The sequence below is a fragment of the Neofelis nebulosa genome, chromosome 2 (assembly GCF_028018385.1).
Source record: "Neofelis nebulosa isolate mNeoNeb1 chromosome 2, mNeoNeb1.pri, whole genome shotgun sequence".
NCBI classification, from domain to species: domain Eukaryota; kingdom Metazoa; phylum Chordata; class Mammalia; order Carnivora; family Felidae; genus Neofelis; species Neofelis nebulosa.
In genome coordinates this window covers 4387772-4402219 of record NC_080783.1, presented here as the reverse complement: position 1 = coordinate 4402219, position 14448 = coordinate 4387772, and the positions used below count along the sequence as shown (strand labels likewise).

The following is a 14448-nucleotide window of genomic DNA, read 5'->3' as shown; positions in this document are numbered from 1 at the left end:
ATAAAGGGCTTCCTTGTTCTGTTTTTTATAGGTGTAGTGTCGATTATCTGGCTGTTCTCCCACCGATGGAGTTAGGTTGCTCCCGATTATTTGCTTTCACTAGCAACGCTGCACGAGTAAGTCCATGCACATATCATTTGGCAGGTGTGTGGGCCTATCTGCAGGATGAGTTCCTAGTAGGCTGGGTCAAGGGTATGTCCATTTGTAATGCAGTCCCACTGCCCGCATCAGGCTGCCAACTTCTACTCTGCCAGCAGTGGAAGGGGTGGTTCTTTCCTTATATGCTCTGACATGGTGTGGCCCCGTGTATTTATGTTTGCTACCCGAACGGCTGAGAAAATGGTATGTCACTGGAGTTGTTCTCGATAGCAGTGCTGAATTTATCTTGCTCACGCTCTTCAACTTTAGCAAAACCTCCCGAAGTCAGAAGGACCCTTTATTCCTTTGCTAAGGCAGCCGCCATGTTTTCAGGAAACTGTGGGGCCCGAGGGCCAAATCTGGCCCCACCACCTGGTTTCTTTCACAATAATATAATATATCATAATGTAATTTTTTTGAGGCATGTTTCACATAGCATGTATTCACACATTCCAAGGGTACAATTCAATTGTTTTTAGTGGATACACCAAGTTGTGCAACCATCACCATGAATCCGATTTAGAACATTTCCATCACCCCAGTGTGAGCCCCTCATGTCTGTGGTCAGTCCCTTTGCTTTTCCTTCACCCCTTGACAGGCAAATGCTAATCTCCTCCCTGCCTCCATACAGTCACTTTATCTGGATGTTTCCTGTAAATGGAACCATATAATGTGTGGTCTCTTATGTCTGGTTCCTTTGCGTTTGCATCATGTTTTCGAGGTCTACCCATGTTGCGGTGTATCTCAATTGATTTTTCCTTTTTTATCGCCAAATAGTATTCCTTGGCATGGACGCACCACATCTGCCCTATCCAGTTACCGCATGATGGATATTTAAGTTGTTCCAAAGTTTTGGCTATTATGAATAATAGTCTCATGAATGTTCATACATAAACTTTTTTGTGTGGACATATTTTCATTTCTCTTGGATAGAGGCCCGAGAGTGGGCTGCTGGGTCATTTGGCATATTTATATTTAACTTTTTTTTAAAAGTAGGCTTCAGGGGTGCCTGGGCGGCTCAGTCAGTTAAGTGTATGACTTCGGCTCAGGTCATGATCTCACAGTTCGTGAGTTCGAGCCCCGCGTCGGGCTCTGTGCTGACAGCTCGGAGCCTGGAGCCTCCTTCGGATTCTGTGTCTCCCTCTCTCTGCTCCTCCCCAGCTCAGGCTCTGTCTGTCTCTCTCTCAAAAATAATAAATAAAAAAAAAACCTTTAAAAAAAACGAGTGAAGTAGGCCTCATACCCAGTGTGGAGCCCAATGAGGGGCTTGAACTCAGGATCCTGAGATCAAGATCTGAGCTGAGATCGAGAGTTGGACACTTAACAGACTGAGCCACCCAAGCGCTCCTATATCTAACCTTAAAGAAACTGACACACTTTTCTCAAAGTGGCTCCACTAATTTATGTTCCTACCAGCACCACAGGACGGTTCCCTTTTCTCTGCACCCGCAACATTTGTTATTGTCTGTCCTCTTGATTGTCACCATCCTAGTGGGTAGGAAATGGTCTCACTGCAGGATTTATTCATTCATTCATTTATTTATTATTTATTTATTTAAAGTTTAGTTAACGTACAGTGCAATATTGGTTTCGGGAGTGGAATTCAGTGACTCATCACTTACATACAACACCCAGTGCTCGTCATTACAAGTGCCTTCCTTAATGCCCATCACTGATTTAGCCCATCCCCCACCCACTTCCGTCCATCAATCCTCAGTTTGTTCTCTATCATTGAGTCTCCTGTGGTTTGTTTCCCTCTCCCCCCCCCCCTTCCATATGTTCATCTGTTTTCTTTCTCTCTTTTTTTTAATGTTTATTTATTTTTGAGAGAGAGACACACACAGTGCGAGCAGGAGAGGGGCAGAGAGAGAGGGAGACACAGAATCCGAAGCAGGCTGCAGGCTCCGAGCCGTCAGCACAGAGCGCGATGCAAGGCTCAAACTCACGAACCGTGAGATCATGACCTCAGCCGAAGTCGGACGCTTAACCGACTGAACCACCCAGGCGCCCCTCATCTGTTTTACTTCTTAAGTTCCACACATGAGTGAAATCATACGGTACTTGTCTTTATCTGACTTCTGACTGACTTATTTCACTTAGCATAATAGATTCTAGCTCCATCCATGTCATTGCAAATGGCAAGATTTCATTCTTTTTGTTGGCTGAGTAATATTCCATTGCATATATCTATATGCCACATCTTCTTTACCCATTCATCAGTTGATGGACATTTGGGCGGTCTCCATAGTTTGCCTATTGTTGATAGTGCTGCTCTAAAACATTGGGGTGCATGTATCCCTTCAAATCTGTATTTTTGTAACTTTTGGGTAAATATCTAATAGTGCACTGGCTGGATCATAAGGTAGTTCTATTTTTAGTTTTTTTGAGAACCCTCCACACTGTTCTCCAGAGTGGCTGTACCAGTTTGCATTTCCACCAGCAGTGCAAGAGGGCCCCCCTTTCTCTGTATCCTTGCCAACACTTGTTGTTTCTTACGTTGTTAATTTTAGGCATTTGGACAGGTGTGAGGTGGTATCTCGTCACGGTTTTGATTTGTGTTTCCCTGATGATGAGTGATGCTGAGGATCTTTTCACGTGTCTGTCGGCCATCTGGATGTTTTCTTTGCAAAAGTGTCTATTCGTGTCTTCTGCTCATTTCTTCGCTGGGTTGTTTGTTTTTTGGGTGTTGAGTCTGATAAGTTCTTTATAGATTTTGGACACTAACTCTTTATCAGATATGACAGTTGCAAATATTTTCTCCCATTCCGTAGGCTGCCTTTTCGTTTTGTTGATTGTTTCCTTCACTTTTCAAAAGCTTTTTATCTGGATGAAGTCCCAATGGTTCATGTTTGCTTTTGTTTCCCTTACCTTAGACGACATGTCTAGTAAGAAGTTGCTATGGCCGAGGTCAAAGAGGTTGCTGCCTGTGCTCTCTTCTAGGATTTTTTCCTGTCTCACATTTAGGTCTTTCATCCATTTTGAATTTATTTTTGTGTATGGCATAAGAAAGTGGCCCAGTTTTATTCTGCACGTTGTTGTCCAGTTTTCCCGGCACCATTTGTTGAAGAGACTGTCTTTTTTCCATTGGATATTCTTTCCTGCTTTGTTGAAGCAACTGTATGTTGACCATACAATTGTGGGTTCATAGCAGTTTTAAATTTTATCTCCCTAGTGACTAATGGTGTCAAGCATCTTTTCCTGCGCTAATTAGCTATCCGTATACCATCCATTGTGCGTTGTCTTCAAGTCTTTTGCCCGTTCTTTGCCTGAATAGGCTTCTTATTGAGACGTTAGAGTTCTTTGTTTATCCTGGATATAAATCCCTTTCCAGGTATATGCCTGAAGACATATCTTCCCCCAGTCTGTTTTTGTCTTTGCATTTTTTTGACAGCATCTTTTGAGATGTAAAATTTTTGAATTTTGATGAGGTTCAATTGAGCAATGTTGTCTGTTAGTTTAGTTCTAATTTGCGTTTCTGTTATAGGCATGGGGTTGATAATCTTTTCATATTCTGAACATCTTTTATTATGTTTCAAACCCATTTACATTTTCTTTTCTGAGAACTGCCTGTTCATATCCTTTGGCTTTTTAAAACATCAGGTTATTGATCTTTTTTTTTACAGACCTGCAGGAGCTCTTTATATATGAAAACAATGACCTCCTGTGTGTGATGCTCATTACAAGTAATTATCCTACTGTGTCATTGGTCATTGGACTTCACTTGGGGTTGGTTTTGCCACGTGGGTTAGAAACTGTGTGTGCGTCATTTAAAATTTCATTTTTTTCTTCTGTGACTCCTGGGTTGTGCAGCAGAGGTAGAAATGTCTTTCTCACTCTGAGCTTATGACAATTTCTTCTTTGGCTGCTTCTAGTTCTTTTGTGTTTTTGTTTTGTTTGACGTTTACATCTTTGATCCATCTGGAGGCATTCTGGTAGAAGCTATAAAGAAACAGGGATTTAATTTTCTTCTTTTTTTCAGATGATGACCTGCTTATTCTAATACTATTTATTAAGTGGTCTTTTCTCCCCCTTTTTACCCAAGAAAGCTGAGATGCCATCTTCATTACGGACGAAATTTGCGTAAATTTGGGTATATTTCTTGATTTCCTATTCGTTTCCATTGACGCGTCTTTTTAGTTATTTGCCTCTTTCAATGGGCTCTTTAAAAAAATTCTTTTCGGGGCGCCTGGGCGGCGCAGTCGGTTGAGCGGCCGACGTCAGCTCGGGTCGCGATCTCACGGTCCGTGGGTTCGAGCCCCGCGTCGGGCTCTGGGCTGACGGCTCGGAGCCTGGAGCCCGCTTCCGGTTCTGTGTCTCCCTCGCTCTCTGCCCCTCCCCCGTTCATGCTCTGTCTCTCTCTCTCTGTCTCAAAAATAAATAAATAAATGTTAAAAAACAAATTAAAAAAAAAAATTCTTTTCAACCGACTGAGCCACCCAGGCGCCCCCAGGAAAAGAAATTAAAAAAAAATTTTTTTTTTTACATTTACTCATTTTTGAGAGACAGAGAGAGACAGAGCACAAGTGGGGGAGGGGTAGAGAGAGAGGGAGACACAGAATCTGAAGCAGGCTCCAGGCTCCGAGCTGTCGGCACAGAGCCCGACGCGGGGCTCGAACTCACGAACCGCGAGATCATGACCTGAGCCGAAGTTAGACGCTTAACTGCCTGAGCCACCGAGGCCCCCGCAATGGGCTCTCAATGACACAGTTCAATACTGGGTAGGGCTAGTTTCTTCTCATTACATTGTGCTTTTGGAATTTTATTGGTTATTCTTGGGTATTGACTTTCTATTTAAAGTTTAAAATCAGGTTGGTCATGGGGCATCTGGGTGGCTCCGTTGGTTGAATGTCTGACTTTCCCTCTCTTTCTTCCCCTCCCCTGCCTGTTCTCTCTCTCTCTCTGTTCCTCTCAAAAATAAATAAAATAAATATAAATTAAAAAACAGGAAAATCAGGTTGGTCACATTCTGTGAGGCCTGCCCACCCCACCTCCACCATAATGCCACTGGTGTTTTTGTTTGGATCATAGTACACGTACAGATGAAGTTTGGGAGAGCTGACGTATTCACGGTGCCGTGTATCCCTGCCTAAGAACACAGGGTGCTTTTATCTCTTGTCCTCTGCATCCCTCACAGTGTTTTGAACTTTTCTTCACATAGAACACACATTTATTATTAAATTTGTTCCTGGATGCTTTATTGTTTTGTTGCTGTTGCTGCTGAAAACGGGCCGTTTTGGTCTGCTTTCTTTCCAGCCGCTGTTTGCACACACGAACGCTTTTGCTCTCTGTAACTCCCCGTCTTCCTTCTCGTACTGTGTGAAGGGGCTGTTCAGTTTATTCTCATTGCTTTTCTACGTGTAGAGCAAACCTGCAAAAAGTGTTCGCTTTGCCTCTTCCGTTCTAATTTCTCTATCTCTACGTTCTTTCTCGTGTCCCATCGTGCTTGATAGATCCTAGGGGACAGTGGTGACAACGGCCACCCTTGTATTTTTCATGACATTGGTGGAATTGTCGCTTGAGAATTTCATTATGCGCAATATCAGATCTTGAACCAAGAAATACTTTGTCACATTAGAGAAGTATCCCTATATTCTGATTTTTTTTGTTTTGTTTCATAATATCACAAATGGCCGTTGAATTTGTTTTTTTTAAAATATTTATTTATTTTAACACTTATTTATTTTTGAGAGAGAGAAACGGCACGAACAGGGGAGGGGAAGAGAGAGAAAGACACACAGAATCTGAAAGCGGGTTCCAGGCTCTGGGCTGTCAGTGGTTCTGGCGTGCTGATATTTCGGTTTGAATTTTTGCATTGAAACTCGTAACGAAGACTGGTCTGCGGTTCTATTTGTCCTCAGTCTTTCTGGGGAGTTGGTAACAATGGGATTATGCTCACTTCGTAGCAAGTGTTTGCACGGTTTGTTTTTTACAGATGTAAAGTTGACTCTTTAGGTACATGCTACCATGCTTGTGCTTGGCCTGTCTCTTCATCCTCCTCCTTCCGTTAGCGACAACTGTTACGACCTCCTGCAAGATTTCCATGTGCGCCGCCGGAGGTACACGACGCACGTGACCTCATCTAACCATCACATCAGCCCCGGGAAGGAGGCACCGCCGGGATGTCCATTTGCGGAGGAGAAAACTGAGGCGCGAGGGGAGGCTGCGGACGTAGCGAGTGCTGGGACTCTGGTTCATCAACACTACGCTGTCCCCAGTCTTCACTCACCTATGTTTAAAAGTCACGCTGCCTCAGGGCGCCTGGGTGGCTCAGTCCCTTAAGCATCTGACTCTTGGTTTCAGCTCAGGTCACGATCTCGTGGTTCATGAGATCGAGCCCTGAGTCGGGCTCTGTGCTGACAGCGCGGAGCCTGCTTGGGATTCTCTCTCTCCCGCGCTCTCTGCCCCTCCGGGGCTCATGCTCGTGCTCTCAAAAATAAATAAACATTAAAAGAAAGTCCTGCTGCCTTGCGGCTGGCCTCCTTTGCTTTATTTTAATGTATTAACTGGAGATCCTCAGTTTCTTTCGTTTTTAGTAGACATCGCCCTACTTGTGAACGTCTCTTGTACACGATTTAGACACGGCACCAGCTTTCTTCATCCTGAGATCACTACCTTTCTAAACTAACACGAAATGCATTTGGGGCTTGGCCGTGGGCTTTCAGGACACAGCGTGTGCCTGACAACGTAGCTGCAGAGACAAGACCTAACCGTGTAAAAACGAGAAATGGCACCAAGTCGAAATGCCAGCCACTCAAGGCAGGGTTTGATGGGCTGGGGAGGTTATGTGGTCGCTGGGTTCCGAGGAGGACAGGAGTCTGCCGGAGGGCGGAGCGAAGGCTGGGGAGCTGAGGTCAGCTTCTGACGGGGGGTGGGGGAAGAGCGCTTCCCTTTGACCCCGAGGGCTCACTCAGGGGAGCACAGGGGGGTGGGAGGTCAGTAGTGCTGAGGGTGAGAAACCCTGACCTGTAGCATGGCTTTTACCTCTGCGTAGTGCTTCGTGTTCCTTAACTGGGCCCCTCCTAAGGAGTATTAGTCTGTTTTCTTCGTCAGTGCCACAAATGGGGCAGACACGGGCAGCTGGTTCAACCACGTGTATGGCAGGGGGCAGCAAATCACACCGCAGGGGCCAAATCCGGCCTGCTGCCCAGTTCGTAAATAAAGTTTTATTGGAACACAGCCACGCCCATTCATTACCTACTGTCCGTGTTCACTTTCATGCTACGATGGCAGAGTTGAGCAGCTGTGGCAGAGAACGCTGTTCCATAGCCTCAAATATTGACCATTTGGCCCCTTATGGAAAAAGCTTGTTGGCTCTGATCTACGGCAACTTGTCTTATCATGTGCTTGGAATAAATTCCTTGAATAGCGTTTATGGGTCAAAGAGTATACTCATTAAACATTTCATATTTACTTGGTCCACGTCCCTCAAGCATGTCATGCTAATTTACGCATTTATGTATCCAGCCACAGCGGATGAGAGCGGCTTTTCTCTACATGCTCACCAACTCCAGTGATTACCATGACTTAAAATTTTTACCAATCCTATAGGTGAAAAGAGATGTAGTGACATTATTTTACATTTAAGTCTTGATGCTAGTGAGTTTTAAAATTTTTTAAATTAAGGTAACATTTTTCCCCCTTCTTTTCTACTGGGCTGTTTAGATTTTTCTTAGTATTTTCTAAGAACTCTTTATGTATGAAAGATAGCTACTGTCACCTACGTCGCAAATATTTTCTCCAGTTCATCATATGATCTTAATTTGAATTATGCTATATGTTTGTTTGCCATTTGAGCTTTATGTAGTCAAGTAAACCAGCTTGAGTGTATCAGTATGAGTTTCACCTTTAATGGCAATGCTCATAGTACTCTACTGTTGGGTATGATGCAAATCTTCTCTTGGTTTCTATGATAAATACGCTGAGGTTAAGAATGGTTTTCCTATTGGGGCGCCTGGGTGGCTCAGTCGGTTAAGGGTCTAACTTCGGCTCAGGTCATGACCTCGCGGTCTGTGAGTTCGGGCCCCGGGTCGGGCTCTGTGCTGACAGCTCAGAGCCTGGAGCCTGCTTCGGATTCTGTGTCTCCCTCTCTCTCTTTACCCCTCCCCCACTTGTGCTCTGTCTCCCTCTGTCTCTCAAAAATAAATAAATATAAAAAAAAGAATGTTTTTCCTATTTATAGTTTATTGAGACATCTCTAAAAATAGCTCTAAGGGTGCCTGGGTGGCTCAGCTGGTTAAGCATCTGACCCTTGGTTTTTGGCTCAGGTCATGATCTTGCAGTTCGTGAGTTTGAGCCCCATGCCGTGCTCTGTGCTGACAGCGTGGAGCCTGCTTGGGATTCTCTCTCTCTGCCCCTCCCCTGCCCATGCATGAAATAAACTTTAAAAATAAATAAATTAATAAAAATAGCTTTAGCAGTCAATTGCATCAGATGGCACTGGAGCATCTATAGAGATGTTTCTCTGAAAGAGTGTCAGTATGCAAAGAGCTGAGTCCAGACGGATGAGCAGAAACTAAGTGGGGGAAGAGGGGCAGAAGGCCACCCTGGGATGAGAGGAGGGCACGACCCACACAAAGGCACCACAGATGCCGTGACACGAGGCATGAGGAGGGTGGGCGAGTGGCTGCTGGAGTCCGTGGCAGGAAGATGGGGGCAGGAGACGACCCTGAGAGGCAAGCAGGGGCCAGAGCATAAAGGGGCCCTTGAAGTCAAACTGCTCAGAATTTACCAAGAAAGTGAGCCCCATGCGTTGTCACGTCTCTTTGAAAGGTAAGATGGGAGAAAGAAGGAATTCATTTTGAAATAAATTTAAAAGTACGTCATTGGTGAAACCCCAAAAGTAGTTCCCTGTGAACACGTGTAGGGAAATAACCCAAACCTAGTAACACCACGAACCCATCCAGCTTACGCTTCAATAGAAACGCGGTTGCAGTATATTTATGTTTCACTTCTCAAGCGTGTTCGTACCTGTTGTGGGGTCTTGTTGGAGAAGATAATAGCTGACCCTCCTTCTTCTACATGAGGGTAGTCAGGAAACGTGCCTGTTAAGTTCCTGAGGAAGCAAAAGAGGGAGATTAAGTAGAAATGAACTCCGTAATTCAGAACGTAATACAGAACTCCCCTCTGTAATATTTCCCACTAGCTGGCTCTGCTTACACTCATTTAAATGAGTGACGGTTGGGGAGCCTGGGTGGCTCGGTCGGTTGAACGTCCGACTTCAGATCAGGCCATGGTCTGGCAGTTCGTGAGTTCGAGCCCCATGTCGGGCTCTGCGTTAACAAACAGCTCGGAGCCCGGAGCCTGCTTCGGATTCTGTGTCTCCCCCTCTCTCTCTGTCCCTCCCTGCCCACGTTCTGCCTCTCTCTGTCTCTCAAAAACAAACAAAGTTTAAAAAAAATTAAAAAAAAAATAAATGAGTGATGGTTGTCAGCGTGGAAGCTCCCCGCCCCGTTGCGGCCGGACACGCTGCCTCCGAGGAGTGGAGAGACCTGGGAGACGTTCCTAGAGGTTTGCTTCCTCCAGGTAATTGTTACTCGGAGACAGACACCCCTCTCTTGAAAACAGATTTTTAAAATGATTGAGACACTCTGTGCTTAAGTTAGGAATGAAGACAGAAGCACAAATCATTTCTTCCTGTTTAAAATTTAGAATAAACACAGGGTTTTGAAACTAAACAGAAGGATGGAGCTGTTCGGATGACAAATTTACTAACAGTGCATGAGATACATGGACACGCTCTTAAGTTTCCATAAGGCTAAGGCTCCATTTTGTACGGGCTCCAAATAGTTTTTTGTGTCACCGTGTAATTTTTACCTTTCAAAAAGCAGAGTTTGCAATTTATTAAAAAAATTTTTTTTTAACGTTTATTCATTTTTTGAGAGACAGAGAGAGACAGGGCATGAGTGGGGAGGAGGAGAGAGAGAGAGAGAGAGAGGCAGACACAGAACCCGAAGCAGGCTCCAGGCTCTGAGCCGTCAGCACAGAGACCGGTGGGGGGCTTGAACCCACAGACCGCAAAATCATGACCTGAGCCGAAGTCGGCCGCTCAACCGGCTGAGCCACTCAGGCGCCCCGCAGACTTTGCAATTGAATATTGAGGAATTTTGCGAGGGGTGTGTGTGGTTACTATTTCTACGTGCCTGGGGGTCTACTGAGGCAGAGACACTAAGGGTTAGAGGAGACAGCCGTGCAGAAGATGAGTCTACAACAGTGGTTCTCAAACATTTGCCCTTTGGAGCCCTTTATACTCTTAGAACTTTTGAGCATCTCAAAGAGCTCTTGTTTATGTGAGTTCTAGCTACAAGTATTTACTGTGTTAGATACTAAAACGGAGAAATTTCTAAAACATGCATTTTAAATTCACTTAATAACAACACTGACAAACCCCTTATATGTTCACGTAAATAACATCTTTAGTACGTGTCCGAAAACAAACAAACAAAAATACAAGAGTGTTACTGTTCTGCATCTTTGAAGGCTTTTTAATGCCTGGCTTGGGGGTTCGCTGGCCGCTCCTGTCTGCTTCCGTATTCGTTCTGCTGCAACACGCTGTTTCGGTTGAAGTTTGGGAAGAAAACCTGTCCTCACGTTCGCCACATTTCGTCATTCAGTAACAATTCCACCGATCTCAAAACCAAAAGCCTGAGTAATGGGAAGCTCTCAGGCTCACGGGGGTGATCACAAGAGTTCCAAAAATTTAATTTCTGCCATGTCAGAGGTTTCCCTTCAGGCTCATTTGGTTCACTCTTTTGAGAATCTGGCAGTTGTTTGCTCAATTAAGAATGATGTTCCATGAAAAGTGGCTGGTTCGGCTGAAAGCAGACGGCTCCACAGGTGTGCGTCCAGATAGCCAGCACACTCGGCGTGCGGCCGAAAGCATTCAGCGCACTTTGATTTCATCATGCAGAATATTAAAAAGCTGTGTAGTCAAGGGCTAAGTCTTTTTTTTTTAATGTTTATTCATTTATTTTTGACAGAGAGAGGGTGTGAGCGGGGGAGGGGCAGAGAGAGGGAGACACAGGATCCGAAGAAGGCTCCAGGCTCCGAGCTGTCAACACAGAGCCCGATGTGGGTCTCGAACTCACAAACCGCAGGATCATGACCCTGAGCCGAAGTGGGACACTTAACTGACCGAGCCACCCAGGCGCCCCAATTGCCAACTCTTCTTAATACGATTACTTTTTACTGTGTCCTCAAGGATACTGTTAAATGAAACCTTTTTTTGAAAGGCACACGCATGGTGGTGAGGGCTGACTCTGAATTGGGGCTGCTGCTTGGTTCATGCTTAGGAGTCAACATCCCTGCTGGCTGCTGCCCCAGTGTTTCCACAGAATTACTCTTAAAGCATTTTAAAACAGTCACATCATTGTCTGCACAAAATATCTCAGGTCTCCTGAGCCTTTTCTTTGGGCTCATTTAATAGGAATATGACTCAGCTCCTTAGCTTTGCTTTAAAAAGCACTGAACACGATGGGGCATATGTGGCCAAATGAAAGGGCAGGATGATGATAGGAGATCACATGCTAAGTGACATTGACACTAAGTCACATTGCTTAGTGACATTGTCACTAGACTAGACTAGACTACGTCTAGTCTAGACATAGACTAGACTATGTCACATGCTAAGTGACATTCTGTCATTGTAGCTACCTTGGTGGACTCATGTACTCATTTACCCATCCATCCATCCATCCATCCATCCATCCATCCATCTATCCATCCATCCATCTAATCTATCCATCCACGCATCCATCCATCCATCCATCCACCCATCCATCCCTCCATCCATACATCATCCATCCACTCACCCATCCATCCTTCTATCCACCATCCCTCCATCATCCATCCATCCACCCACCCATCTATCTATCCGTCCATCCGTCCATCCATCCATCCATACATCTATCCATCATCCATCCATCCCTCCATCATCCCTCCATCCCTCCATCCATCCATCCAATCTATCCAACCATCCATCTATTCATATGGTCAATCAACACACACCTGATTGGTACCAATGAGATTCTGGATGTAGTGATGGGAGACAGTGATCTGAAGATTAAAATGTCAGCCATTGCCCTGATGCTCTCACCTTCCACAATCACATGGCTGATGCATGTATTTGACTTCAGACACTGCTTGTTCACAAGACTCAAATCTCAAATCTTATTAAACTGCCTGGCCACAGTCTATCTTGTTCTGTGCTTCACTTGGCCTTGACAGGTTAAAAAGTATGAATACATTTGGGGCACCTGGGTGGCTCAGTCGTCCGACTTCAGCTGAGGTCATGATCTCACGTTTCGTGGGTTCAAGCCCCACGTCGGGCTCTGGGCTGACAGCTCAGAGCCTGGAGCCTGCTGCAGATTCTGTGTTTCCTCTCTTTGCCCCTTCCCAGCTCACACTATGTCTCTCTCTCTCTCTCTCTCTCTCAAAAATAAATAAACATTAAAAAAAAAAAAAACCCAAACAACAAAAAACTATGAATACATTTGGATTAAAAGCTCGAGCACTCTTGCTCTGTGCACCCACCCACCCATCCCTCCGATGGCCACTTTATAGGCAGCTCCATTGTCTAATTTTAATTCCACACTTTAAAGCTTGAGTGTTTTGGGGGACTCAGAACAAACCTAGAAACTGACATAAACTGAACACAAACAGGATTTACATGTGCCATTTCTAAAATAGAATTCATAATTATGTTACACATCAATTGTCATAGTAAGATTTAATAATGCATGTATGATAGTTTTCATAGTTCTTTTTGCAAAAACAGGATCAAATATATCTATTTTTAACAGATAAAAGGACATACTTCGTTTTTTTGAAGTCACGTTAGTTTAAGTAATTAACCATAAACTGAAATTGGATGTCTTGGCCTTAGAGACTGCACAAACTGTTGTAGGGCACACATTTAAAAGATAGATTTTAAAATTCTTCTCTAGACGTGACAGCATAGCCTGCTAGCTCTGTCTCACTTCCATGCACACACGTGCACACACTTGCATCATGCACACACGCACACACATGCTGTGCTCACACCATCCCCATGTTCTTCCTCCCTCATAAGGAGTCCTCTGGCCCCAGAGTGGTTGTTTCCCAGCTTCGGGGTATTCTTTTTAATTTTTTTTATCGTTTATTTATTTTTGAGACAGAATGAGACAGAGCATGAATGGGGGAGAGTCAGAGAGAGAGACAGAGACACAGAATCCAAAGCAGGCTCCAGGCTCCGAGCTGTCAGCACAGAGCCCGACGTGGGGCTCGAACTCATGGACCGTGAGATCGTGACCTGAGCCGAAGTTGGACGCTTAGCCGACTGAGCCACCCAGGCGCCCACCAGCTTTGGGATATTCTAAGTGTGCCCTGGGTGTGCACTGATTGGGATTCTCCCTGTCCCTGTCACCCTGTCCTGTGTGTCCTGTGACTCAGTCACTTAGAGCATGCTGACAGATACTGAATTTTACTCTGTTTCCTTGGTTGCTGGGTTTCACCCTCACATTTTCAGCCGTGGGGCCATGGCCTCCCCTCTCCCGAGTCAGGGTGCTCAAAGCTGGGACACACCTGATCTCTCCTGCCGCTAATCATAAGGAAGCTGTAAGGTGACGAGCTGTAAGGTGTCGCTCTGGGCTCAGCACACTGCAAGGTGTGAAAACTGCAGGGACCGTTGGCCTTGACTTGGGGACGAGTGAAGAGAATATGATTTTGGCTCCCACTGTGCTCCTGGCAGAAACAGCTGGGGCTGACAGCATCGGCTGCAGGTGAAAGCCCATCTGGGGACTTCTGGGGGAGTAATTCCAACGACACAGTGTCAGGACGGATTACAGGTGGAAACAACATGCCTGGTTTCTGCTGGACTCTGCTCCCCCCACGGGCACCTCATTCCTGTCTTCCTGGGACTGTGCCCCTTCTCCACAGTCCCAGGATCACCGAGGGGCAGGCACTGTCCTCTCACTTGGGTACAGACGTGCTGTCTGTCTGAACACCACGGGTGCCTTATCCAGGCCTCCTGTCCCGAAAACCCGCCACTGTGCTTAGGGCTGTGAACACATGCTGTGAACATTGGCGGTAGTCAAATAACTGGAATTACAGGATGATGGGGTCTCGGCCTGGAAAATTCTCCTCCCCATCCCTCCTGGGGACTTTGCTACTCGTTGCCTGAATGTGTCCCGGGAGGGGAGTGGGGAGCTGCAGAGACAGCTGGTTCCCTTTCTGACTGGTGGAAGGGACCCCCACTCCCCAGACGGGCCGGCCTGATCCTAACCACCAGGACCTGAGAACGTGGCCTCATTTGGAAATAGGGCCGTTGAGAGGAGG

General features: G+C 45.6%; 1 protein-coding gene across 2 annotated transcripts in view; it reads right to left on the bottom strand.

The window, feature by feature from the left end:
- IQCA1 (IQ motif containing with AAA domain 1) overlaps window positions 1-14448 on the bottom strand; it is a 153308-nt gene that overhangs the window by 78789 nt on the left and 60071 nt on the right. For both annotated transcript variants that reach the window (XM_058700248.1, XM_058700256.1), the window contains exon 7: window positions 9106-9190. In XM_058700248.1, coding sequence (XP_058556231.1) covers window positions 9106-9190 — 85 coding nt within the window. The remainder of the gene's footprint in view (window positions 1-9105; window positions 9191-14448) is intronic.